Source organism: Vidua macroura, chromosome 17, assembly GCF_024509145.1.
Source record: "Vidua macroura isolate BioBank_ID:100142 chromosome 17, ASM2450914v1, whole genome shotgun sequence".
NCBI lineage: Eukaryota > Metazoa > Chordata > Aves > Passeriformes > Viduidae > Vidua > Vidua macroura.
In genome coordinates, this window is record NC_071587.1 from 14944157 (window position 1) to 14971450 (window position 27294).

The window sequence follows — 27294 nt, forward strand, 5'->3', positions numbered from 1 at the left end:
TACAAAGCCTCAGCCTAGCAAGTTTCTTTTAATTTTTAAATGTACAGCATTTTAGTTCTACAAATGTAAAAAAAAAATTAAAATCAAAAAAACTTTTACAATGTTTGGGGGTTTTTAGCTTATAATGATCACACCCAACGTGATTCAATGCAATCTGGTCTGCAGTTCCTGTGGCCCGATTGCTTTGGATGATGCAAATAAAATGGCCAAGACATTTAGCTCTGAGACAGCACCTGCAGGAACTGCCCTCTGTGGCAGAAGTTCCCGTGGGCGCTGCACACAGGTGTAGAAGTGCTCCTGCAGGTCACAGGTAAGTAAACACTGACCGTAGCTCACACTGGACGAGACACCGACACGTGTCAGCCTGCGGGGCCGGTGCTGGGGCCAGTGCTGCTGCAGCACCAAGCTCTGCTCTGCAGCACCAAGCTCTGCTCTGCAGCACCAAGCTCTGCTCTGCAGCACTGCCCCAGCATCGCTGAGGCACCGCAAGGCTGTGGCTCAGCTTACAAGCAAACAAGGAAACAGTTAAAGTCTCTACTTCGAGGAAGTCCATCCACTGGCTGTGCCAGGTTCCTCATTTGAGCGAACTTTTAAGTTTCACTTTAAAGTCCAGTTTGAGTTCCCATTAACACAGCTGCACTAACACTGTGGCACAAATAACAAACTGTACCCACGTTACTTTGCATTCCTTTGCCCTGCCAGGTCTGCACACCCTGCACAGCACAGAACATGGAACATTCTCTATGCACTCAAGAACCACTGGAAGTTACTCCACAGCTCAACACACTGCCCAGACTAGAGCACAAGCATTACAAATCTATAAAAAAGCAGCCCCTGTGGTGGTGTACAGGAATAAACTAACCAAAAAAATTTAGTATTACCATTTATTGGTGACAAACACTACGTTTTACTTACATTCCATGGGGAGAAAAAATTCCAGCGTAAACAATGAACGGAAGCAGTACTGAACTCGCGCGGCTATCGTGCTGTACCTGGACCAATGCAAACCTCAGCGCGCACCGACCGTGCGCAAGAACACAACATCAAAAGCAACACAGTTATATATAAACATAGGTAATTTTTTTCAGCCCTACATGGAGATGTAATTAAACAGTATAAAGCACTCAAGGAAAATCAATCTGCAGTTTTATATGCACTACATTGAGATCATATCCTGTACTGTAGTGAGCTGTGAGCCACCAACACACAGTCCCTAAAACACAGCTCAGAGATCACTGAAAGTCACATTGCATTCGAGTTCCCCTACCCCACACTCAAGAAAACTAGAAATTAACCAAAAATGATCAAACCAAGTTTAAAATTCCTAAAGTGTTTAAATTCATTCGACCATTGGATAGTTAGGGTTGGTTTGCGAAAATATGGGGCTTTTTAAAATGGTGGGACACAGCCTGTTTCCAGTGAAACGCTGCGATTCCAATAAAACCAAAATAACCACATACATGGATATGATCTTCCCAAGTTAGTTCACAGGTAACATGTCAGTCTCAGAAGACAAAGTTTCTAAACTGTGCTATGGTTCTAGATACAATTAAGAAACTTTTAAATGAAAAATGTATAGTGTCATTTCAATCAAAACAACATAATGAAACTAAAAATGTATCACTGCTTGAAGAAAAAGCAACAGTTATGATTTAGACACTACAGTAGGTTGTAGAGACTGTAGCACTCCAACAGTTAGGTTACATTAAGAGGAAGCATTTGATTTTCTCTGGTGCTTTCAGGTTTGGGTTCAGTCAAGAGCCTGTTTCAGGCAGTGCTGTCCAGTGTTTGTCCCAAAGGGTTTGCGCTCGCCGGTTTGAGGAGAGGGTCACTTTCCATTTCTTGTTTCACACATCTAAAATCAGAAAACACCTGTTACTTAGGAGACAAAACATTATTTCCACAAATACAATGCTTTAAATTGGATACAAATAATTTGATGTGCATTTAACAATTTGTTACCATATAACTGCCCCAATTTTTAATCAATTAGCACTTTGTTAATCCCACCATTGTTAATTTGAGAGCTCATTATCTCACATGTTCTTTGTCTAAAAACTCTCACGGGGTTAGTGTGCATCAGCACAAGGAGAGTCGGTGGGAACCACTCACACAGACATTGGTCCATTTCCTGTCCTTGGCATCTCTGTGGTTTGTTGGTCCAACTCAGACAGCAACTTTAAAATATTCAGTGCAGCCTAAAGAGAAGAGAGAGCACTCAGCAATTCAGCCTCTGGACAGTTCAGTAATCTAGTGAAAGCACTCAACCCAAACAAATGTTCTTATTTTGGCAATATTTTTAAAGAATTTTTTTAAGTTCCATAGTTATGGTGGAAAATGTAACAGTGTAGAATTTCATCTTGCTTCATTAAACAATTGGATGGCGCTGTGACTGGGGATTCCCACTGCACTTGTTTCAGCACTGGGGGAAAACTAACACACCAGGACTAGAAACAGCAAGAAAAGAGACACTAAACAGCTCAAACTGCAGAGCTTAAGACAAAGGACAGAGAAATACACAGAACCAGGGTCCTTTTCCAGAAAAGAAAACAAGTTACACAAGAATCAAAAATACAAAACAGGGGGGCCCATGTGACTGTTTACCAGGGTCAGTGTGACATGGCTCAGGCCAAGGTCAGTCACCTCCCTTGAGAACTGACATTTTTTTTCCACTTCATTCAGACCAATTTCAGGAGCAGCTTTCCAGCATATCCCTGACTCTGGCACGTGCCTTAGTGACCCTTAGCTGAACCCTGAACTGAGGAGGGGGCTCACAGTGACCCCAGTCACAGTGTTCAAGCTCCAAACCAGCTGCTCCTTCCCCTTCTCCCCCCTGCCCTGACCCCTGTGCTCAGTCTGACAGGATCTCTGCACAGCAGAATGTAGAGTTTGGCATGAAAATGTCCAAAGAAAGTGACAAAGTACAAAGAAATCTGCATCAAATTGTGTCCACTAGGAAAGTACTGCAACAGATTTTAGTATAAAAATCAGCAAAATCAGGTTTTCCTAAGGGTATTCAAATATTGCAAACGAGTCCTTCAGGCTGCTGCACTCAGATCACCTCTGGAGACCAAAAGAACAAGAACAATTCCCTGAATGGGAGCAGACTTGGAACATCCTGTCAGCTCCACCAAAAGTCTTTTAGAGCCAAAGTCCCCTGCAGGTTTCACTATAGCAGGCTCATTCTTTCACAAAGAAATATTTCAGCCACTGGTAATAAATAATCTTTTTTATAAAGGGAGCTGAACAGATTTAGAGTGTCTCTTACTATCCAATGCTGAACTGCATTTCTTCCACAGGGGATTCCACTTCTGCTGCAAGTCTGGGAACCTGAGCCCAAGTATCACAGTTCCCAGTGAAACATCAGCCCATTCTGATATAACAAGGAAATAAGCTGAGATGCTGTTAGGTACTGTGATCATATATTTAGCATATTTAGCATTATTTAGATTAGATTCTGATATTATTAATCATTATTTCTGCAATCTGTGAAATATTAGACAAAAATTAGCCAGGGAACTGTAGAACATCTGATTGTTCCCAGCAGTGATATAAAACCTTGATGTCCCCTCAGGGAAGGCCCAAGAGCAGCTTTTCAGCAATGTTCATACCATGTCGTGGCAAGACTCCACATCCTTTCCAATCCCATGACTGATCAGCGGTGGCTGAGAGGAACAGTTTATAAGAGATACAAACTCATTCTTGTTATTTTTTGGAAAGTCTTTATATTCAACCTGAAGAGAAGAGAAGGATTTATTTCTTTTCAGTTAACCAAGTACCAGAAGTATATCACAACTGCTACAGATTATTTGCCCATATATGAAGCTAAGCCTTTCTTCTCATCATTCTCTCAGCCAGTAGAACCCCTCTATTTTAAGTTAAACCTCACTTACAATGTTTTTTAGTACTCATAAGAGCTTGGCAAGGCTCCTGAATGCAAGTGGCTACTTAATAATGATTGTTACTGGAACCTTTATTCTGATCACTGCTATCTGCATTTCAAATTTCTATATTATGCTTTTTGAGCTCATCTGTCATATGAATATAGGAACTTAATGCAATTCTCATTAAAGGAAGCAAATGTAAGAAAATGCAGAGCTTACAGCAAATGTTAATGTATGACAGATTAGTGAAGAAACCTGACTTCACATCAGTCAAGTTCAAGTCCACAATGTCTTCCTACATTGGGACAATTTTCAGAAAATGCTTCTTTAATTTTGTTCTTCCAAGACCTCAGAGTAGCACTGAACTGGGGCCGAGAATGGTACAGAAATGCACATTTGAAAATTATATTTAAAAAGATGCAAAATTTGGTACACGTCATAGATAAAGCAAAACCGTTATGTGAATTTCAGCAGGCTCAGAACTCATCTCTCACCAGCAGAACTAAAAAGCTTTTGAGCAAACAAAAGGTTAGACCTGCTTTGGAAGCAGTCCTGTGAAGCTGAACGTTTACCTGGATTCCTTGAACGTTGGAGAGATAGTCCAGCTGCTCGGAGGGCCTGGTCAGGGGCCCGTGGGGGAAGTGGCCTGAGGAGTTGCTGCTCTTCAAGATGGTCTCGGCAGTTGGAGAGGTGCCCCCGTAGAGCAGCTCCCTGGCGATCATCGCCGTCACCGTGGCCTTGGCGGGGTTGGGAGCTGCCCGACTGAACTCTTTGGTGTGGTGTCCTTGATTGGCTCCTACAGCCTGTGCAACCTCAGGGACCATGGGAAGAATTCCAGCAGGAAGCTGCTGATGGCTGAGATAAGGCATCCTAAACTCATCTTCTTTATTACCTGGGAGGAGAGAGGTGCACACTGAAGAGCTGCTGTTTGAGAGCCCTCCTGCAGGCACCAAAAGTCACTTCGGAAAAAATAATTAATTTCAAATTACTTTTGAAATACTAACAAACTTGTTAAGCTCAATCAGCCTTTGGAGGGTCAGAGCTTCAGCACCATCGAGACAGTTTTCTTATGAATCACTGACTCAGTGCAACAGCAGCTTCTGCCAAAGGGAGCACCTTTACCTCCAGGAGGAGCTTCTCCAGGTCAGTCAAGCTCACAGACACCTCAGCTGCAACCATATCCTAGATATATCTTTTGCTTTCAGAATTTTTTATTCCATCATTTACACTATAGGAGCAAATAATGAAACCACAGAATGGCCAGAGCCACCATTAAATGATGTAAATAAAGTGACAGTCCACAAAGTTTAAACTTTATATTGTGAGAACAAGCAGGTAGGAAAGGTTAACACAAAGAGGCAAGACTATTTACAGCAAATGTCCAGCCACAGTCAATTGACAGCAATTTGCTGACATTATGGTATAAGTTAAAGAGGGATAAGAACAGCTTTTTAAGGGGAACTCACACAGAGCTATGGATGAAACTTGCACAGGTGTGCTCAAGAAAGGTGGGGAAGATAGTGTCACCAAAATAAACCAAGGAGACATTTTTATGGCAGAACAGAGTAATGAAGTTCTGCAGGGCTGAGTTGTTTCAAGTCTAAGGATGAAAGTCAAAATTTGTAAATGGAAGAAAACAGAGATAGCAGAATCTGTATAGGAAGTCAGGAAGTTTACCTAAGATCTTATGGATGCAGTAAAACAGTGCTAAAGTCCAAGTCAATTCCAACTTACTGTAATTTAAATAGCAAAGTTATATTTAAACACATAAAGTACCTGAACCATGCTCTTCAGAACAGCAATCTGTGGTGATAGACAAACCTTCCATAATGATTCCTCCCACCAGATGACATTCCAGAAAGCAATGTCTGTGTACAGGGTGGCCAGGATTGAAGTGTTTTGGTTCCAGCCTGCCACCTTGGGTGTGACTACTACAACTATTCACTGCCTGAAACAAGGGCAGGCACAGCTCCTGCTCTCAGTCATCAGAGACCAGGCACAGACTGAGGTGGCTCTGGACAAGGCCATTCCTTCCCTCTCCAACTCTACCTGAGGCTGACCAGTTAGTACTGACACCCCTTCACATCTTCATGCCAGGAACAGGGGCCTCAGGAGCAATCAGCTCTTTGGGGTTTGAACCAAACCTTTCCAAAGGCTCCATTTGGTTTGCAAGGCAGCAGCTGCACAGCTCTGCTCATCCCAGAGTGCTAGATGGCACTGCTGGAGGGACTGGGAACAGACCTGACACCCCAACAGGGCCCTGCTGCTTGCACCAGGTTACTCACTAGCTGAAGTCTCTTCAGAGCCCGGCTCAAAGAAGGTTACTTTTCTTCCATCACCTGGTTTCTTCACTGGGGTCTTAAAAATAAAAGGAAAATAACTCAAACACACAATATCCCTTCAAAACTTTTTCTTCCCCTAAATTTTAAAGTTTTCAAGATGCAGGTGATCTGACCAGCCAAAATTTTCCTGAAAAAGTTATTATTCAAAAACATCAATAACTACATTGCTATCAAAAAAAGAGAAGTTCCGTGATTCTTATTCACTGAAGGCCTAAAACTACCACGTGCCAGAGCAGTGGCATTAGGAACACAGCTACCCAGAACTAGATACTAGAATAAAGCCAGTTTAACTGCCATTAATCACTGATACTGCTGAGGGCAACACAGCAGACACCAATGAGCACATGCATGAAAAGGAGAAAACCAACCCTGGATTTGCTGTTTGAACTCCCTGGCAGTATCTGCTGAATCACCAGCAGAACACAGAAGGCTCCTTCCCTAAGGGACCCACCAGAGAGACCTGTAACAAACTTTTCACTGCAACTGTGACAAGGCTGTGTAAAACCATTGCTAGCAGAGTACTGTAGCCTACAGGTCTGCAAGTTTCTAAGACCAACATACTGATTATCAAAGGTTCTGAGACATTTCATAAAGCACAAAGACATTAATTATCCTTCTGATGAGATTGATTTACCTGAAAACCCAAATGCTTAATGTATCCAAAACACTGGATATTTAATGTTTTTTCAGAGAGCAGTCCCCTCAATAGAATTGTTTCCTGGCTAGGGCAGAGGGAATGAGCTTCCTACCCTGTTACTGCCTTGCAAAGCTGCTTCTGTTCAGCTCAGCCTTTGCTGCAGCATTAACCAGCTGCTGCTTCCTCAAGACTCACCTTCTCTTCTGTCTTTAATGCTGGTTTTGGAGGCTGAGGTTGAGGGACTTTGAAACCTAATATTTCCAACATATTTTCTGCTGCATTGCGTTTAGCAACCTTTTTGTTCGTGCCCATTCCTTCAGCTGTGTGTACACCAACTTTCACCTGGACAGAAGAGGAAGAAAATTCAATTCTTAAGCAGTAGTATGGGGATTCCCTTATTAGTGATCTGTGTCTCCAGCATGCCATAAGTCACAAAACAGTTCAAGTGATCATTGTTCTGAGCAAGTTGTCATTTATTACCAATAATCATTGGCCTTCAAGCACAAAAAACCCAAACAGAAGTCACACAAAGAATTGTATTTTATCATCTCACCTTGGGAACCCAAGTTAGTGTTAATAAATCCTACATTATGAAATATAAGCAGCTTAGTACCTATTAGCAGAGTATTAATACTCCTGTTAATTAAAACATTAGGCAGTTACAACAGTTACTGGTGCCCTGTGCATTAAAAAAAAAAAAAAAAAATTACTCAGATCAATTTTCTTGAAACTTTATTTTCTGTGAATGTAGCCCATTAGATATTTTGTTAAATCATGTCATGGAAATCTGTTAAAGTCTGTATATGATCATGACAACCTGACTGCCATAAGAAAAAAAAATGAGGTGCCAGCCACACCTGCAGGCCTGTGCCACAGTCACAGCCACACCTGCAGCCTTGTGCCACGGTCACAGCCACACCTGCAGGCCTGTGCCAGGGTCACAGCCACACCTGCAGCCTTGTGCCATGGTCACAGCCACACCTGCAGCCTTGTGCCAGGGTCACAGCCACACCTGCAGCCTTGTGCCAGGGTCACAGCCACACCTCCAGCCTTGTGCCATGGTCACAGCCACACCTGCAGCCTTGTGCCAGGGTCACAGCCACACCTGCAGGCCTGTGCCACAGTCACAGCCACACCTGCAGCCTTGTGCCAGGGTCACAGCCACACCTGCAGGCCTGTGCCACAGTCACAGCCACACCTGCAGCCTGTGCCACGGTCACAGCCACACCTGCAGCCTGTGCCACAGTCACAGCCACACCTGCAGGCCTGTGCCACAGTCACAGCCATACCTGCAGGCCTGTGCCACGGTCACAGCCACACCTGCAGCCTTGTGCTATGGTCACAGCCACACCTGCAGCCCTGTGCCACAGTCACAGCCACACCTGCAGCCTTGTGCCAGGGTCACAGCCACACCTGCAGCCTTGTGCTATGGTCACAGCCACACCTGCAGCCCTGTGCCAGGGTCACAGCCACACCTCCAGCCTTGTGCTATGGTCACAGCCACACCTGCAGGCCTGTGCCAGGGTCACAGCCACACCTGCAGGCCTGTGCCACAGTCACAGCCACACCTGCAGCCTTGTGCCAGGGTCACAGCCACACCTGCAGGCCTGTGCCAGGGTCACAGCCACACCTGCAGGCCTGTGCCAGGGTCACAGCCACACCTGCAGCCTTGTGCTATGGTCACAGCCACACCTGCAGCCCTGTGCCAGGGTCACAGCCACACCTGCAGCCTTGTGCTATGGTCACAGCCACACCTGCAGCCCTGTGCCACGGTCACAGCCACACCTCCAGCCTTGTGCTATGGTCACAGCCACACCTGCAGCCTTGTGCCAGGGTCACAGCCACACCTGCAGGCCTGTGCCACAGTCACAGCCACACCTGCAGCCTGTGCCACAGACACAGCCACACCTCCAGCCTTGTGCCACAGCCACACCTCCAGCCTTGTGCCACGGTCACAGCCACACCTGCAGACCTGTGCCAGGGTCACAGCCACACCTGCAGCCTTGTGCCACAGTCACAGCCACACCTGCAGCCTGTGCCACGGTCACAGCCACACCTGCAGGCCTGTGCCACAGTCACAGCCACACCTGCAGCCTTGTGCCAGGGTCACAGCCACACCTGCAGGCCTGTGCCACAGTCACAGCCACACCTGCAGCCTTGTGCCAGGGTCACAGCCACACCTGCAGGCCTGTGCCACAGTCACAGCCACACCTGCAGCCTTGTGCCAGGGTCACAGCCACACCTGCAGCCTGTGCCAGGGTCACAGCCACACCTGCAGGCCTGTGCCATCACACCCACCTGCATGACGAACTCCCTGCGCCTGGGCAGCCCACGTTCTGTGATGAGCATGTACTCGGGCTCCTTCTCCTTCTTGGCCTGCTGTATCTGGGCAAGTCTGCTAATAGGATTCATTCCTTGACCGTATTCTGGACTTGTTTGCAGCTATGTAGAAGAGTGTTTAGGAAATAAGCCAAACTTTATGAATATTTGGTTTAATAGACAGAATGCAGCATGCCATCTCTAGATTTCAAAAATGCTGAAATAAAAGTTGCTTAATAAACACTGTCACAGCCAAAGAGAAATACTGAATTTATTTGGCTCCGCTGTCAGACTTGACCATGTGTAACCTACCCTGCTAATAGCTTTACAAATTCTAATCCTGCTATATTAGGAGGCACAAGCTTGCAGGAGAATTTGTACAAGTAAAACCCAAAGCTGTGGAGTCTGAGGCTTGAAAGTCAGAGCTTGATTTTTATATGCTGCTCTTTCCTTTATAAGGTTTCTCTTTCATCCTGAATTTACTGATAACTGCTATAAAAGTGGTGTTAGAACCCCATTAGAGTGGGAGCCAACTACCAGCTCATTTGTTGCACCAGAGAGGTGGTAAAGGCTGAGCAGCTGAGGAGTGTTTATAACTGATTCAGAAAAGCCTCTCTGATGATTATTTGCACAGTCAAATTTCCAACCTTTTCCCCCTTACCTTCACTATTGATTTTGTTTTCTTTTTGATTCGTGGCTTCATTTTCTCAACTGTAGGAAGGGGTGGCAATTTTTTCAGTTCTTCTAGGACTGCTATTGCAGCATTTTTCTTTGAGATCTTCTTGCTCTTTCCTTCACCTTCACCCATGAATTCTCCAACTGATACCTTGGTTACAAAACTCTTCATATGGGGAGGACCACTTTCCTTAGTCACCTGTTTCAGAGGGAAAAACTGAGTGAAAGCGTGATAAACACTTATTAAAAATGGCAGGGCACATTGTTTATAGCAAACTTCTCTCAAGAACAAAGGATAAAGAGATTTTTAGATTCTCATACAATCCAAAAAGTAAAACATACTCACTCTAATAACATATTCCCACCCAACTAAGCATATATTTTTAAAAGACCAGATGCAGCAAGCAGTAAACAGTGTTTATACAAGTCATTAACCCAACTTATTTAATTTACTGATTTACTGTTTCAGTATAAAAATAGGACTGTTCTATTTCACCAATGTGTACTTCCCCACAGTTAATAGCACCTCATTAAATATATCATGGTAGAGCAATAAAACATTACAGAGAAAGCACCTCTTTTGGATCTAGCATTTTAGTCCAGAAATTCTGATTTCTGAACTCTGAAGTTCTGAAGAATTCTGAAGACATCTAAGAGATAGCTGCCCACTACAGATTTAGGCTTTTAACTCCATTCATAACACATCATACTCCAAAATATCCATATAGTCAAAAAGAATTAATTTTAAGAGCTTCCACCCACAATTAGCTTTGTGTGACAGTGTATTTTTACCAGTGATGCTCAGGCTAATCTGCAATAATTGAAAGTTTCATGTAAAATTTCATAGAACAGTTTCAGAAGCAATTTTGTTACACACAATTGCATTTTCTTACTATAATAATTCAGATGGTTGGCTTAAATGTTACTTTGCTAGCTCAGAAAAGCAGCATGATAAATTAATATTTTAGTGAAACACAAACACTCCTGTGGAAGCTCCTGAATTGAGATAATTGAGATGATCAAGAGGGGCAAAGAGGCAGCAAGCAGCCAGGCCAAAGGGAAAGGAAAGTCAGATGCACATGAGGTCACCTCATGGCAAGAAAAGAAACCTACTTGTGAGATTCTGCACTCATGGGTAGTCCAGATCAGTGCTTAATTAAGCAAATACTTCCATATGTGTCTTTCAGAGTGAGCTCTACTCTTTTGCCTCGACTCTGCACTTCCATGTCCTAATCATTAATGCAGGGTTGTGTTTTGGCTTTTCACTGTAATACGCTTTTCTCAAAAAGCTTGGAAAAAAAGATTGCACAGACAACTACAGTGTAGCTGTTCACTCCATGTGATCATTTTAGGGCATGAATTTGTGAACAGCTGGATCTTTCTTTTTTCTTCCCTTTACCATATAAACTCCAAGACAATCAGGGTGACTGTCAAAGGTTAAAGTGTATTCACAACTAACAAGACATGTTAAAAGTCAGTTGTTTGGTTATCTAGGAGAGACTCAACTTAATGTGTACCCTTAATAGTCTAATAAAAACAAATCTAGAGCTTGTAAAGTAAACATACCTCAAAATTCACAGGCAAGTTCCTTTTAAGTGCAATCTCAAAAACTTGGCTTATTTCAGATTTATTGAGATTTTCATCATCTGGTTCTTTTCCGTTAACCTAAAAGAAGCATACTCTATTTAAAATAAAGATCCTATTAAATTGAATTTTATCCATTCAACCACATTACTGAACTCTCCAAATTTTAAATACTCTAACCTTTACTGTCATGTTACATGAATGTGGAGAAAAGCAGCCCACATACTACAGAACTGAATCTTAAGAAGCTCATTAAAGTGTATGTGTAAAAGCTTTCAAACCTTCATATTTTCATGTGCTCATTACAAGAAAGAACAAATGGAATAAGGGCCAATAGGTTTAAAAATGTGTTTATAGAAAATGAAATTGAAGTGCTAAGTGCACTGATTTCCAAATGGAAGTACCTTTATGAAATACAATTTTCATATACTGATTGGACAATTGCACCAAAAGCACTAAGACAGGATCAGGTAAGAGAAAGGGCAGGAAAAATAAAGATTCTGAGAGTGGGACCAATGTGAATGAGGGATGGCTGACGAGCCCTTGGCATAGTCATGTATTTTCACATACTCCCTTCTAAGTGCCTCATCTGCAGCTTTGCTTTCTCATGTCAAGAACATCCTATCAGGAACTTGCTTTAAATCCAGCGCTGACCATCTCTGAGAACTCAAACCTGCTGGGACAACAGTGCCAGCGAAGCTTTCCTACAGGCACGTCTACGTATCTCCAGGTAAAACTTTGACTGGCATTCCAAAAGTGTCTTCACTGATGCTGGCACCAACATGAGCTAAGGCATGTCAACAGCAACAGAGAAATTTTAGGTGTCCAGCAGTGATATTGGAAAGATTATCATAAAGATGAACAGCAACAATATCACTGATTATATCATGCCACAATACTGGTTATGCAACCAGGTAATAAAAATGATTTCAGTATCTTATTGGAGAGCAGCAGGGGAGCTGAGCTAGAGAGCTGTCGTAGATTAAAACTTGTTGGATGGTGCTGAGCATCCCCCGTGTCTGCTACTAACAGGTTAGTTTAAAACACAAAGGATTTTTTTATCCCACCAGTTAAGACAGGCTTTTCTCATTTTAGACAAAACAGTTGACAAAATTAATCTCAAGTTTTCACTCCTCCCACTGTCCCAGACTTGGCACGGTTCTCACGGGCTGCCCCGTGCACCGGGCTGGAGTCGGGGCCCAGCCTGGCCCTGTGGTGCCATGGCAGGGCAGTGCAGGTGTGAGCAGGGCTGTCCCAGAGCCCTGCTGTGCTCCAGAGCCAGCCCAGCCCAGCACCACCATCCTCTGCCAAAGCCCAGTGCCCAGCTCCACAGGAACAGCAGCATATTCCCAGGAGGAACACGGCAATTCCAGCACTGCCAGGAAGGGTCTGTCCCTGCCCTCACTCACCAACACTGCCACAACAACTTCAATTATAAGCACTTTTCCCCTCCTTGTAATTTCAGATAGATTCTAGTGTTTCAAATTCCAACGTTTTTCTTTGTGAAGATGACTATGACTTCTTTTTATTGGATTAAATTTTCCCACTTCATATCCTCTCAAGAGAATACAAATAAATAGAATGGAATTATCTGCTCTATTGCAGTGTACATTCTTAATACATTCCAAGTCTGTGTGCACAGTGCAAAATGAAGGTTCTTTTCCTCAATACCTTTATCTAAAAAGAGTGAATTACTAGCAAAATAACCCTTAACAGACTACAACTATTTTACTGATTATTTTGACTCTACTTGAGTTCTGGATCAGCTTACTTTATAAATCAAAAATAATCTCTCACACACACACACACTCTCCCCCTTCCCCTGCACACTTCAAGGCAGATGATGCCTAAAGTTTGCTTTTGAGGTATTTTGCATGTTTGCATTGACTAAACTCTCCAAGAAATACGTTCCTCTCAATCTGAATGAGACCCCAAAGCATTTACCATTCTTAATTCTTATCACATTGTTCAAGCAAATTCCACAAGTCCTGTACTCCATTAGAGGGACTTGCCCTCTCCCAGGAACACCTTCCAGTTCCCTTCCCTTCCTCAAGACTGCTTGTGAGCAAATGCTGGACACCGAGGAGGTGCTGCCCTGACTGACCACAGCCATGGTCTGAGCCTGTCCTTCCCCATTAAGGGTATGAAGAGCAGCTGATGCTGCTCCTTCAGCAGCACATCCAGCCCCAGCCACGCTGAAGGTCCCTGCGGGCTCTCCCACCACAGCCCCCTCTGAATGCTCTAACATTCAGCTCAGTTCTTCAGGCAGGGCTTGGTCCAGCCAAGAGCCAATATTATTACATGTTTTTTCCTGCCACTTGCTCCTAGATTTGCAGCCTGAAAAAGTGTGAGAAATGGTCATTCTTTCCTTTAAAGTTTAACCATTTTACTCAATGATTTCCTCTTAGACTCACAGAATCATTTAGGTTGGAATAGATGTTTAAGATCATTGCACCCAACTGTTATTATGCACCAAATATTTTCTAATTTAAAAATACAAGAGTAAAAGTCCATGAAAACAAAAAATTGTAAAAATCCCCCCAAATAATAAAAAAAGGTACAAAATTACTCCCCTTTAAAACATGTGAGTTCAAACATCAGAACATTCTGTTTACACAAGCATACACTCAAATGGGGTACACCAAAATAACTACATTTAAAAGGAAAATTAATTACTGGCAACATCAAATGACTGTTAGGAGGTATCAGGATTATGTCTGCTTCTGAAATCTTCATTTGCCTCTGCTGCATACAGGCATTTTTAACAGCATTTCTCATGACCTTGCACTCCTGCATCCTTTCAGGCCCTTGCCTCACTGGATGCAGAAATGAACAGGGTTCACTCAGCACCACAACCTTCCTTATTCTACCTTCATCTTGGCTATGGTGAAATGCTGCTACAGAAACAATTCCCTCAGACGTTCCTAAAACGACAACAGTTGAAAGCCACAAATATCAATGAATTTAAGTACCAAACTTTAAATGAAAACTTGATTGTCCAAGCACTTGCTATAAACCAGCACACCCTCTTCCAAGGCCCACTCTCCTTTCCCTAAGTTGTATTTCCTACTGTCCCTTCTACAGACAAGTCAAATTAAAACTGAAAAATAAAATTACAAATGCAGTTTTCTCAAGGTCAAGACACCATTCAGGTCCTGTTTTATTAATAAAATAATTCTCCCTTCTTGCAGTCTCTTGCCTCATTTACTTCCTCTACTTCTGGATTTACACCTCTCAACAGAATGAGACATCCTACAACAACTGCAGTTTGTTCTGAAGACCTCACATTACCCAACTCCACAATTCCATATGTTTTCACAAAGTGACCTGTACTGAAGCATTCCTATGAGAGTGAACAGAGAATAATTCAACATATGAGCTGTGCAGAGCTGCTCTCCCTGGGTCTGTGCTCCCTGAGGGGAAAAAGGGCCCACGAGAGCAGCTCATCTGTTATGAGGGTGGGCACAAAAAGGGGATGTTCTGCACCCCTGTTGTTCTGCACAGAACAATATTCCAGAATTTGGGGTTCCCAGCACTGAAGGGGAACATCTTCCTCTGCTTTGGTCTCTCCTGCATGAAGACCAGCTGGCCCTTGCCCACACTCTGCCAGTCACCAGTCCAGATTTCAGTGCAGGGCTCAGCCCAAGTCCCAGCTCCTGTTCCCAGCATCATGCTCTTTTCCCAACAGCATCTGCAATCCCTAGGAGCCTCCACCTTTCAGCCTGCATTCCTCCAGGAGAGCTTTCCCTTACATGCAGCACCTCTGTCAGTGCCTCCCAAGCCTCTGCCCTGAACTGTCAGAGCCAGTGTTTTTGCCCAGTCGCCTGGACAATGCTCACTCCCACACACACCAAGTCTTAACTCAGTGTCCCTTGGCTTCACGTTTCCTCAAGCCTCTTGCTCTGCCATTCCTGGTAGTCCCCAGCGATTTTTTTTCTCATTCTGAGATCCCTTGTTACCTTGTGTCCAATTCTTCATTTTCCTTCTTTCTCAGCACACAGCCAGACTCCATATCCAGCAAGCTCTCACACTGCCCAGACTGCAAGTTACACTTCTGTCTTTGCCCAAAGCAGCCAACACACACGAAGAGGTGCAGGCTCCCAGCCAGCCCAGCAGCAAAGCAACTCCTGTGCTCACAGTGAGACCTTCTGCCTAAAGCCACCCAACAAAAAAGCACGAAAAACACAATAACGGTATTGGAATGGAAAGTGCTGGGCAGCCGTAAATATATGAAGGGATAAAAACTGACTTCTTATATTCTTATCAAAATGTGTGTATGACTCTACTATCTCTATGCATTTTCTGCTCTTCTAGAACTTCCATGGTTCTTTCCAAAATCATGTAGGAATTTGTCCTAGGAAGTAAATCCATGCCTGAGTTATATGTTGCCCATTTATGCACTTCTTCAGAAGTTTGTGTATGATCTGTACCTGATATTAATTCCTATCTATGCTTCCAGTGCTCATATCTGACAGAGGTCTACAGCATTGCTGTGGAAAAATATGACAGTAAAAAAATTAACATAATTTCATCTGGGAAATTCTGGTTCCATAGAAATTTATGCTTTTAAATCAAAGTGTTTCTATCGACACAGGTAAGTCACCAATACTACACAGAATTAGATTTCCCAACTGTCTCCTCAACTCTCAACAAGGAAAAAAATCTACAATAATATCCCAGTTTATTCTAGCAATTTAGGCTTACAACACTAAGATGAATTCCCACCTCTGGTTTCTCAGGCAAGGGCTCATTCTGCAGAACTTTCAGAGCTTTAGCAGCTGCATCATGCTTAGCAGCTTGTCTTGTTCTTCCCTTCCCATGAAACTGCTGCCCTCCAATTGAAAGCTCCACTTGATAAAGTAAAGGCCCAACAGGAAATGGGTAAAAGTACCTGCAGAGAGAGAGGTGAATAAATAAATGATTTTGCCTCCAAAGTAAACAGACACCTAAGTCAGATGTGGGTCAATCTCTTGGATATGAGTAACCACACCAGCATTGAAGCACTAGTTTTAAAAAGCCAAATTCTGATTTGGAGCCTAAAAGAATTTAGTGAGCTACCTTTGAAACAAATATTGACATTCCTTGCTTCACAACAGGAACACATTTCTGACCAAGTGCTACGCCAAGACAACATTATTGCACTTTTACGGACTTGGCAAGCCAGGAAATTTTGAATTTTAAGTTCCTATGCCTACATAAAACTCTTTAAACTGCAGCTTTAATTTAAATAGTTTCAGAAGAAGCAGCATCAACCTGTTTTCTTCACTTTTGCTTTTACACAGAAAGGAAATGCAAGAAATATTTAGCTAATATTTAGCTATATATTTAGCTATTTGCTTAATGAAGCTGGCTATACCTGAACACTCTCAAAAACACTTCAACATTCAGTCCAGCTGCCTTGCCCCACCCCAAAGAAATAAAGCACTGGAAATAAGACAAGTTACAGACACTGGTGGGCAGACTTCTCCAAAGCTGCTGCCTCACAAGCTGAGTGCCCTGGAAGGGGGCACGGGCGGTTTCAGAGGCAGCAGCCTGGCAGGGGGTGCTGAGGGGGAGCCTGCACCCCGAGCCAACACCTACCGTGGGGGGTAGGTGCCACCCCGCATGGTGTAGCTGTAGGTGGATCTCATCCCCGTGTAAGGGTCGATGGGTTTGTACATGGGCTTCTTCCCCAGCTTCATGCAAAGGGCATTCAGCTCCACTGTGGGGGTTACACTGTCTACAGAAAAGGAACAGAAAGGGTTGTCCAGCTGTCACAAGGAACTGAGACAATTCAAACTCTTACTGCTGGCTTGCAGCAGGGAAAAATGAGCTTTTGCCACGTGCAGCATCTTAAATGACTGAATTCCAAACAGAACTGCTAATGAACAAAAAGAGAATAAGTCTATATGATGTACATTAAAGCGGCCTAGTACAGTTGTGACAAATCCTGTTACAAAAGAGTGAATTTGCTGGGAGCTCTTATTGGATTTGTTTTGGAGGGTTTTATCATTTTGCTTTTAATTTCTGAAGCTGCTAATTTACCTACGTTTACAGTGTATATAACAAAGTGCAGAAGAAGAATTTTCTGCAGTAAAGAAATTTCTCCAAATATACTTTGAAGTTAGCAGACATGCTACATCCCTTCTGTGTTTCTTGCTTACTGAGAATGATCAAACGTTTCTCTGTCCTCAATGACCTAGAAGGGTTTCTATGACTCTTCACTTTCAAATTGCAACTGGCCTTGTCAAACGGCAGGTAAATTGCTGCTGAGGGCTAAAACATTACTCTCAGTGCTGGTATTGTGGGCATGAAGAACAGACTCCTAGTCTATAGAACACTCAGCAAGTGTCATTTTTTCTACCACAGGTCTCACTGGCTCAGAAATCAGCTGTAATCCAGTACAAGAGGTCTGATGTAAGGTAATTGCCAAAAGAAAATGACCTATGGAAGAGATGGACAGACAAAGTAAGTACTTGCTAGCTGACAACTGCCACTGTTAAACAGGCAGAATCACAGTTTTTATTCATCCTTACACAACTTCAATACATACCAAAAGCAGAAAGGTGTATTCTGTATGTATGATTACTTTAAATCAGTTGCTGTGGCATATACCTGGATTCTTGCCTTCACTACGAGATGGACGAGCCGTAGGTTTAGGGAATTTTGTCCCTTCCAAAGCTTTGGCAGCTGCTGCATGTTGCGCTTTTTTAATACTAGTTCCTTCAGCTTCCCAGTGCTGGTCCCCAAGAGTCAGCTGCACTGTAAACACCTCAAAACCACAAACAGGTATTTTGTAAAAAGCTTCTTCAGAGTTTATGTAGTTTATCAGACCGTCTTACACAAAACAATGAGTCTTTCAGTGATGCACAAGTTGAGAATATGGTAATCCAACTCTCCTTAACTCCCATGTCATCTCCAGATTTCCATCACTTTGGACATCAACAGGATTTTCCTGATTACTGAACTGAGAATTTCACAACAATTGTAGCTGGCAAGTATCCTGCATGAGATCTGACAGGCTAAAAACTCAGAGCAGTGTGGGGAGAGGTGACAGCCCCAGGAGAGCTGCTGTGCCCGTGCCACTGAACAGCAGACTGGAAACTCACCCTTCTTTGTGACACATAACTCCACTCTTGCTTTAATCCTCTAAAAGGTTTATTAAAGATATTTTTCAGCAGTTTGAAAAAAGTTAAGTTCACAATGTACCATAAAAGCTTCTACATGCCCACAGGTCAATGAAACACAATTGAAGAGATGTTCTGAATGTTATTCCAATACTTTTTGTAAATGTCACCTCCTTCACACCTTAAAGCTCATGTGACATTTTTTGGAACTCAACTTTTTACTTCCCAGGTACCAGCTTCACACTTCCCTATCACTGATGCTGTGGAGGGCTTCCCTTTCCTCTCCATTACTCTGGACTGTCTTGCACCAAAATCACACACATTGCCTTCCCACTCCTGAAGGTGAAGGAGCATGAGCAGCAGCAGTAAGAAACTGGTATGAACATTTACCTTAGAATGAGCTGGACCTTGCTCACTCAGAAGCTTATACTCGGGCTGAATCTTGTTGAAACGGGCTAATTCATTCACAAGACACATGGGGGTTTTCTCTTTGGGGTTTGCCATGTTTGAAGGAGCTGAAAGATTACATAAGATCAGATAAATGAACTTATAACTGTGAACTCTACTACAAATTTTAATTAAAAAAAGAATCTCAGTGGCTTAGCATCTAGTTGTCTGCAATGTTGGAATAGACAGCTTTGCTCACTGGCCAAACGAGTAACAACTATTTAACTTTGGGTTTTCCAAGCAATGCTTATGCCTAAAAAGCACCATAATTGAATTCAAGGTTCTAATGCAAGCCAGAAGTATGAAGTTAGATGACTCCTGCAAACAGCTCACATCATATCTAATACGTGTCAAGGACCAAATCTTCCAGCCATTCCTCATTATCACGTGCTTTGAATAATTTCAAAAACTCAGTTAATTTCATTTCCCGTCTCCTATTTTCCCCTATTAGCTATTTTTTATTACCCTTTATTTGTTCTGTTGCATTTTGATAGCATAATATATTTATCATTAAACTGGTCATAAAAGAACTAAAGATAACAGAACTAAACAAACTATTTCAAACAACACTTTTTCATATTTAAAACAAGCTGCAGGTAGAAAAGATTGATAGTAATGTTTCAAAAATTTAATGTAATACAATTAAAAATATTCTTTACTATTACAAATGTACCAATTAATTGCTGGAGCTTTATGTAAAAGTATGCTTCTACCTGTCTCCAACAGATTTCATTCCATAGGGAGCTACTGCAGTTGGATAAATAATACTTTTAATGTAGGTGCAAGACATAAGGAATGTATCATGCCAAACTATAAGCATTAAAAATATATACAGTTACTGAGCCTCTATCTTACCTGCAGCTGCATTGGTGGATGTAACTGAAGCAGAGGGCAAAGCAGAGTTCTGGATAGGTCTGCCTGCATTTTCAGAGGGCAAAGAACTGGTAGTAGAAGGAATACTCAAAGGCTGAGAAAGACTTGGGTTTTTATTCAGTATTTGGCTCCCTGCAAGGGCAGCAGAAGGATTCTGAATCTGAACTTGAGACATGTTCACTTCCAACCAGAGCAGATTACTGTAGGCAAACAGCTTTGAACGCAGACAAACTCCAATTTTGGAAGCCAAATTGCTGACCTAAAATGTAAAGATGAAAAATAGATTATACTAAATAGTTAGCATTCTCTAACAACCTACTGAAATAATTCCTCCATCAGCGAAAAGGGAAACAGTGTTCAACCAAGAATTCATTGTTCCCTTTTTGTCCAGTTAGTCACTCACACATCCAGTTTGCACAGCACAGTTCCACCCGTAGGCCCCATCGTGCTTCACACTTCTTTCATTCACAGAAGAGTAGTACAGAAGCTTTATTTATGCTTGTTCATTGCTGTCCATCTCTTTTCCCCAAGACTGAATCCACTTAGGAAGCAAGTCCTGTTACTTACACCCAGAGCCACTGGTTAGACACTGAACAAAGAGCAACTTCCACAGACAAATTACATTTCATGCATTCTACCATTTGAAGTTAAACTTTTTCCCTTGGAAGGCAAGAAATAAATGCAGCCTTCACAAAAAAACTCTTTAGAGAATACATCCTTTATTATTATCCTAGAGTTTTCCCCTAGGATCATCAAGAATGCCAAGCCACGAGGAGAAAAAGCTGGAGTCCAGCAGGAAATGCTGGGAAAAGCAAAGGTGTAAGAGTTCATAAACTGTATCAGCTACATGTATTCTGAAGGTTACTTCGATTTAAGTCAGGGCATGTCTCAGTCACAGTTCAAGCATCAATTTAGAGCTCTGCAGCTCCATGAACAAGTGTAGGACGTGCTCATGGACACCTGTGGCCATTTAAAACCTGCTGGGAGTGCAGCACGCGCCCCAGCCCCTGTGCTGTGACACATCTTCCCTCTGCTGACAAATTACTGTTAGATTTCTCCTACACATGGATGTAAAATTACCTTCATGTTCAGCCAGTAGAACCTAAATAGACACAAACAGGTCAGCTGTCCATATCCACTTACAAGCCACATACCAATTTATTTATTAAAAATACAATTTACAGCCTAGTAAATCCATTTGACACACCAAGGCACTCACACATGCACACACACACAGAGATCTGATTAGGGCAGCAAACAAAGGTTTATTCTTTCCTAACTCATAGGTGAAAAGGAGAAATCACTGCTCCAACTACCACCAGGGGGCTATTAGTAGCAACACAACTCCACTAGTGCTCTGTGAGCTTCAAATTCTGAACCTGTGAATGGATTTCCAAATGTGAGAGGAGCAGCAATGAGTCAGAGGGAAGTTTTTAGCAAGTTACTGACAAAACAAGCCTAAGAGGAGAACCTAGATTAATACATTCATGGACAGAAAGATTTAATTAGCTATTAAATAAGAGGTAAGAAACTACTGGGAAACAACAGATACACCACCAAATCTACCATCTGGAGTATTTTTACTTCTGAAAAAAACATCACAAACATGACAGACTTATCATACTACCACGTGGATAACTTTTGTTTTTACTAGAGAGCAAAAACAGTTCAGGTCTCATTAGTCCAGGAGACACATATGCAGATTATAGTCTAAACAAATCCTATATTTGACTACTAAATTTGCAACAGTTAAACACGGGGTGCATTGTAACTGTGAGAGTGGTATTAGAGAATCTGTCTAAAGGACATCTAAGAAATTGTAAGACAAAGAAGAAAAGTATTTAGAATAAGACTCCAGGGTAATAACTTTACAATCACCAAGTTTCTTTCCCAAGAGAATCACTAGAATCACCGAAAATTTTCAGATATAACACAACAATAATAATTGCCTGGCAAAGACTAGACCAAAGTCTTGCAGATGAAGAAATGCAATGAAATCTTGCAGCAAGAAAAGCAAACGTTCCTTTCCTGCTGAAGCATGATGTCTCTCTAAGGAACTGAAGTTACAGTTTCAGCCACCCGCTTTCAGAGAACAACACCAAAAGTTGTTACTTTGATGTCAGAAACATCAGGATGTTTGAGATCATGCTGGAAAGGAAGCTTGATATTGTCAGAAAACTTCTACAAGTCGTGTGCTTTTAAAGCAAGGCCCTACCTTTCACATGCTTGCCATTGCCTGGTTTTAGGGGACCACGTGTGAGCTGCAGAGCACAGCGGTGGAATATGATCTTTACCCTACAACAGGCTTATAAAGTTCTAACTATCCAAAAAAAAGCATGATAATTGAAAAAGTTGAAGCTACAAGTCATAAAGGCTGTTTCAGCAGACAGAGGAACAAAGATGCTAGAATTTCAGGGCATTTTTCCACATAATCAGGGGTTAGATACTTCAAACTTTTCAAGACACCTACTGGTGCAAGTAACTGATCCCTACTCAGTACTCAAGGTGTTGCTAGAACTGAAGCCCACCCAGATACCCGAGAGAGGTGAAAGAACAAACGTTTCACTCACAGAAGCGGAGCCAGCACCAATTACAGAACTGCTCCTTTCCCACCCTTCTGCAGTTACTTTTCGCTAGCTCATCCCAGAGTATTGGCAGTGTTACCACAACAGGGTTGCACTAGCAGGTGATCCCCGCCCGGGGGTGGCTGCCATCAAACAGCAATACTAAACTTCATGGATTTCCAGATGACAGAGGACTGCTCATCACTTGCTTTTAGATTTTTATTTTGGTGCATTCAATGCCTGGAACATTCCCAGAAATTTTGAACACATTAAAATGCAAAGTTCATGTGTCACTAAGGTAACTAAAGAAATGAACGAAGATGTGAGCACGGCCAGTCCACACAACCAAAAATAAATTAAGATCTTCATATATAAAAGAATGTAACATTTTTAGATTAAAGTTTTCTTGCGGTCTTTTTGTATTATAATTCACACAGGAGTTGCATGTAGAAGACCGAGGACCAAACAAAAATCAAACACTTCCTATGAATAAGCATGTTTTACCACAACTTGTCATTTTTTTTAATACTATGCAAATAGAAAGGTAAGAAACTTTAATGTTTTAAGTAAGTTTCCAGTACCTTCAGGAGATCCAGAGAGTGAAGATTTGTATTTAGTTCTAAATAGGATATTTATGATGGAGAATGCCTAAAAGAAAAAACAGAGAGTTAGCATTTTGCTTCCTACAGGCATAAAATAATCTTCTGTAGAGAATCTCTCACCCTACACTGAATTTGCCTCATCTATTTGATCACGAGGACTTGTGTGACCCTTCCATGACCACTGACAAACTGCTCAACACAGCTGCTTTTCCAAGCAGAATTTCCAACCTGCTGCAAGAATCTTCCTTGCTCTTTCCCCGACCCCAAGTGATGTTTCTCACCCAAGCAGTGGAATCTCACAATAGTGCTCTTTGCAGAATTACAAGAGTCACTTGCCAATTTTCCTTCTGTAGTGAGGCTTCCAGTTCTTCTGTAGTGAAGCTCTACTTCCTAAGAGCCCTAGAGATCCGCTCCCAAAATTAGACTCAGACTTCATTCACAAAGCCAAACCAAAAGCAAGCCACAAACTGAGAAACCATGGTAGTTATTAATCGCAGAAAATCACAGAAATTCTACCTTTTGGCTACATTTCCAATCTAGTGATTTCACTCACAAATAGTCTAAAACCATTTTAGAATAAAATTATTTCAGTGCTGCATATGAAACCTGCCACTGCATGGACTGCTCTAAATGGAAATCAAAACCTATTTTATTCTGCTTACAAATATAGCACAAAGTGTTTAATCCTTCTTTTCCATGCCTAAGCCAACTGAGTGCAGATGCCAGCAACATCATTCCCAGCCACAAAATGGGGGAGAGCCCAATCTTGATCAGGGTTAGAAGAGGACAGAGCTCTTGAATTTACTTCAGACAGGCATTTCAAACTCTTAGGCTGGCTCCTAGGACCGTGAGCAGCTCTCCTGCTGGAACCAAGCAGGACGCAGAGCCCGAACCAGGCTGGCATCACACTTGGTGTTTACCAACAGGAGAGTGAAGAGGGAACACAAGAGGATTACAGTCAGCTCAACTTCTCTTCTACAGGGTTTTCTGGAGGCTAAACTAAGCATCTCAAAAACAAGGAAATGCATCATATTTGCAGGCAGGGTCAAGACCAAGTTGCATAAAGACAACAGAAATTCCTCCCCCGGCCATTCCAGGTAGCCCTGCCAAGAATGAACCCCTCCACCTCAGCAGAACAAGCCCAAGGGGCTGTGGCAGGCACTGCCTGCTGGTCACCATGGCACAGACACCACTGATGGGCACCAGCAGAGTGGAGAAGAGTTACAACCAACACCACTTCCTAGCACAAGCTGATGCTACCAGGCTGCTTCAGAAAAAGCCCCCCCAGTCCTGAGATGCAGCAATAAGAACCAGCCTGAGCAAGGTCTGCACTAGTCCTGCTCTGCACTCAGACACTGAGCCCTCAGCTGGAGCCCTGCACCTGCCTGGGGAACCAGCTCCAGGCAGGAGCAAAGGAGGAAAAGCCCAAAACACTCCCTTCAGAGAAATATAACCTATGGGAAAACTGCTAAAGGATCTGAAGTTGTGTATTCTGAAGAGGAGAGGGCTGGCTGGGGCCTGAGAACCAGCAGTTCGTGTATTTGTAAGGTTCCACTCCCCGCCAGGACCAGCACACAGAAGGGTGTCCTGCTCCTCAGCAGCTGCAGACTGGGAATGCCACAGGTCCTGACACCTCCCCGTGCCCCCCATTCCCACCCGGGCTGCACTCGCTCCCCACTCTGCTCCACCAGAGCCTGGCAGCCTGAGAGGCAGGACAAATGCCACACACAACCATCGACACATTTTTGAGGCACAATACATAAATAGCCACAAACTCTAGGAGATTTGTTGAGATGCTATTACCTAAAAAAAAACCAAACACATTAGGAATATCTTTGTAACATACAGCATAAAATTCTCAAGCTGCTGCAACAGTGTTTCACAGCATCTATTTACAATTGGAAAATCTCACTATAAATTGATAAACAATGACTAAATTTTACAGAATTAAGGCTATCTGGATAAAATGTAAAATACTGGTTGAACAATGTTTTCTTCTTAGATAAAACTTCTGCAACATTTTTGCAAGACAGGGTCCTTCCCAAAAGTAACACTGTAGAAAAAGATGCTGCTCTTTCTGGTAAGGGCACAAACACTAAATGTTATGCAAAGTAGTCTGGGAGCCAAGATATGGATTATTAATACGAGAAGAAAAGCTAAAATGTGAAAGTAAAAGCTGAATGAAAAGAGGGAACTACCAAACATACACATAAACCAGACAGTTCCAAACAAAGCAAATTGATAAACCAGGAAGTAATATAATGAATAAACACCTAACTGTTTACTTCTAGCTCAATCAGTGCTGTGACAAAACATTGATGGATTTTGGCTTTTTCCCTGCAGAAGCACAGGTGACAGAACCCACAGACACTGCTGAGAGCCAACATGCACAGATCTCCTGCATGTCCTGGGGCATCTCCAGCACCTCTAGTGAAACAACCAGCCCTGGCACGGATCCTGGCCAAAGGAGCCAGGAAAAGGGCTTTTGGAATGTTCCTTGGTCTCCAAAATAAAGCTGCTGTTCTCCAGGAAGATCTGAAAGGCACAAAGTCATTTCCAGTTTTGCTCTGACTTTGTACAGTCATATCACTTCAAATTTATTTCAGCCTATGAATAATTTTGCCACAAAACACACTTTGACTGAATTGTACTGATAGTGCAAAAATGGTGATGTTATGAAAAACTCTGAACAGAGTGGCTGCTAAAATAGACATTGTTTCTTGCATGCATCTTTTTAGAACAGTTTGGAAATAAGTTTGTAATACGACTTCAGAAAATAGAAAATAGAGTAAAAAAAATCAGCCCCTGGGCTTTTTACAGTCTCATCAAGATGTGACAGACCTTGAGTGAATCTCTGTAAAAGTCAGAACACACATTTGTTGCATGTATGAAATAATCAACAGACAAACCAGAAATAATTTTATTATACTGCAGCCATAGCTGCATAATCAGAACTCAAATTCTCATGTCCACTCGTTTTAAAAAAACAAACCCAAAGCATTGCCTCCAGTTTGAGCAAGGGAACTGTGCAGTGCACTTGCACGTTCTAGTTAGAAGAAACAAGATTTTATAAATGTACCATTCCAAAAGCAGAGCACAGACTTCATTCAGATATTTTAGTTCATTGATATATGTGTGTGTATATATATATATATATATATATTTATACACCTAGCCTCCACTGGATCCCAAAGGACGTTCCTCCCAGGTTTGCCCTAAACCTGCCGGGAAAGTAACGACAAAAGCACCCAGCAGGTGAGGCATCATTCGATGGTTCTGGCGCTCCAGGGCCAGCCCGAAGCTGCCCCGTCTGCGGGCCAGAGGAGGCAGGGGAAAGCCCAGAACGGAACCTGTTGCTTTTCGCCTCGGGAATAACAGCGTTCTGCTCGGGAAACAGGGAGAAGGGATCCCGGGGCAGCGCCGGCCGCGGCGGGATCCAGGGGAAGCCGGGGCTGCCGTTCAGCCGTGCCGGGGGGGCTGGCGCGGCCCCGCTGCTGGCCCCGCTGCTGGCCCCGCTGCTGTCCCCGCTGCTGGCCCCGCGGCCCGGCCGGCTCGGCTCGGGGCTTTGGTGCCGCCGTCCGCGGCCCGGGAGGACGCCGGGCTCTGGGCGCTCGGCAGCCGAGCCGGCTCCGCTGCCCCGGGAGCCCCCGCAGAGCCGCGCCGGGGCCGGCGGGCAGCGGGCACCCCCCGCCCCGGCACCGGCTATGCCGCCGCCGCTTCGGGACGCCCGGAGCGCCGCCGGCCCCGGCGCTTCCCCCGCGGGTCGGGGCCGCGGCGCCGGTGCCGGGCCCGCGGCGGTCCGGTCCCCGCTCCCCGCCGGGGCGGGTCTCCCGGCCCCGCCACCGCAGGAGCGGGCACGGCCCGGCCGGGCGCGGGATGAGCCCCGGGCCCGGAACGGGCACAGGGCGAGCCCCGGACGGGCAGCGGGGTCCGGGCCGCCCCCTCCCCACGGCCCCGGGCCCGGCTCCGGCCCGGCGCGGGCCCGCCAGGCCCCGCCGCCCCCCGCCCGCGGCCCCGCCGGGCCCGGGCCGCCCGCGCCCCCTCACCTGCGCTGGGCTCGGCTCCGGGCCGGGGCGGGCGGGGGTCGCTCAGTCCATGGGCCGGGCGGGACCGGCGGGGCGGCACAGGGCAAACACCAAAGAGAATGAGCGGGGCGGCGCGGCCCGCCGGAACTGACGGCACCGCGCCGGGGGCGGGGCCTCCGCGCAGCCAATCGGCAGCGAGCCAGCCCCCGGAGACACCGCCCCTCGCCGCGCCTCTG

General features: G+C 44.0%; 1 protein-coding gene across 5 annotated transcripts; it reads right to left on the minus strand.

The window, feature by feature from the left end:
- Window positions 1–7: 7 nt before the first annotated feature.
- Window positions 8–27205, minus strand: STAU1 (staufen double-stranded RNA binding protein 1). 5 transcript variants are annotated; one of them, XM_053992884.1, is made up of 16 exons: window positions 27080–27205; window positions 23013–23079; window positions 19850–20126; window positions 18938–19062; window positions 18036–18192; window positions 17022–17160; window positions 16167–16332; window positions 11424–11522; window positions 9844–10056; window positions 9162–9305; window positions 7059–7205; window positions 6170–6242; window positions 4457–4776; window positions 3612–3734; window positions 2113–2198; window positions 8–1855 (listed from the first exon to the last, which is right to left on the minus strand). In XM_053992884.1, exons 3-16 carry the CDS (start codon window positions 20040–20042, stop codon window positions 1768–1770), a joined length of 2073 nt encoding a protein of 690 aa, XP_053848859.1. In that variant the 5' UTR covers window positions 20043–20126; window positions 23013–23079; window positions 27080–27205; the 3' UTR covers window positions 8–1767. The 5 variants fall into 5 exon arrangements, with proteins under 5 accessions (XP_053848859.1, XP_053848860.1, XP_053848857.1 ...); XM_053992885.1 differs by having other exon boundaries at window positions 8–1841; window positions 9844–10074; XM_053992882.1 differs by having other exon boundaries at window positions 9844–10074.
- Between the last annotated feature and the right edge of the window lie 89 nt (window positions 27206–27294).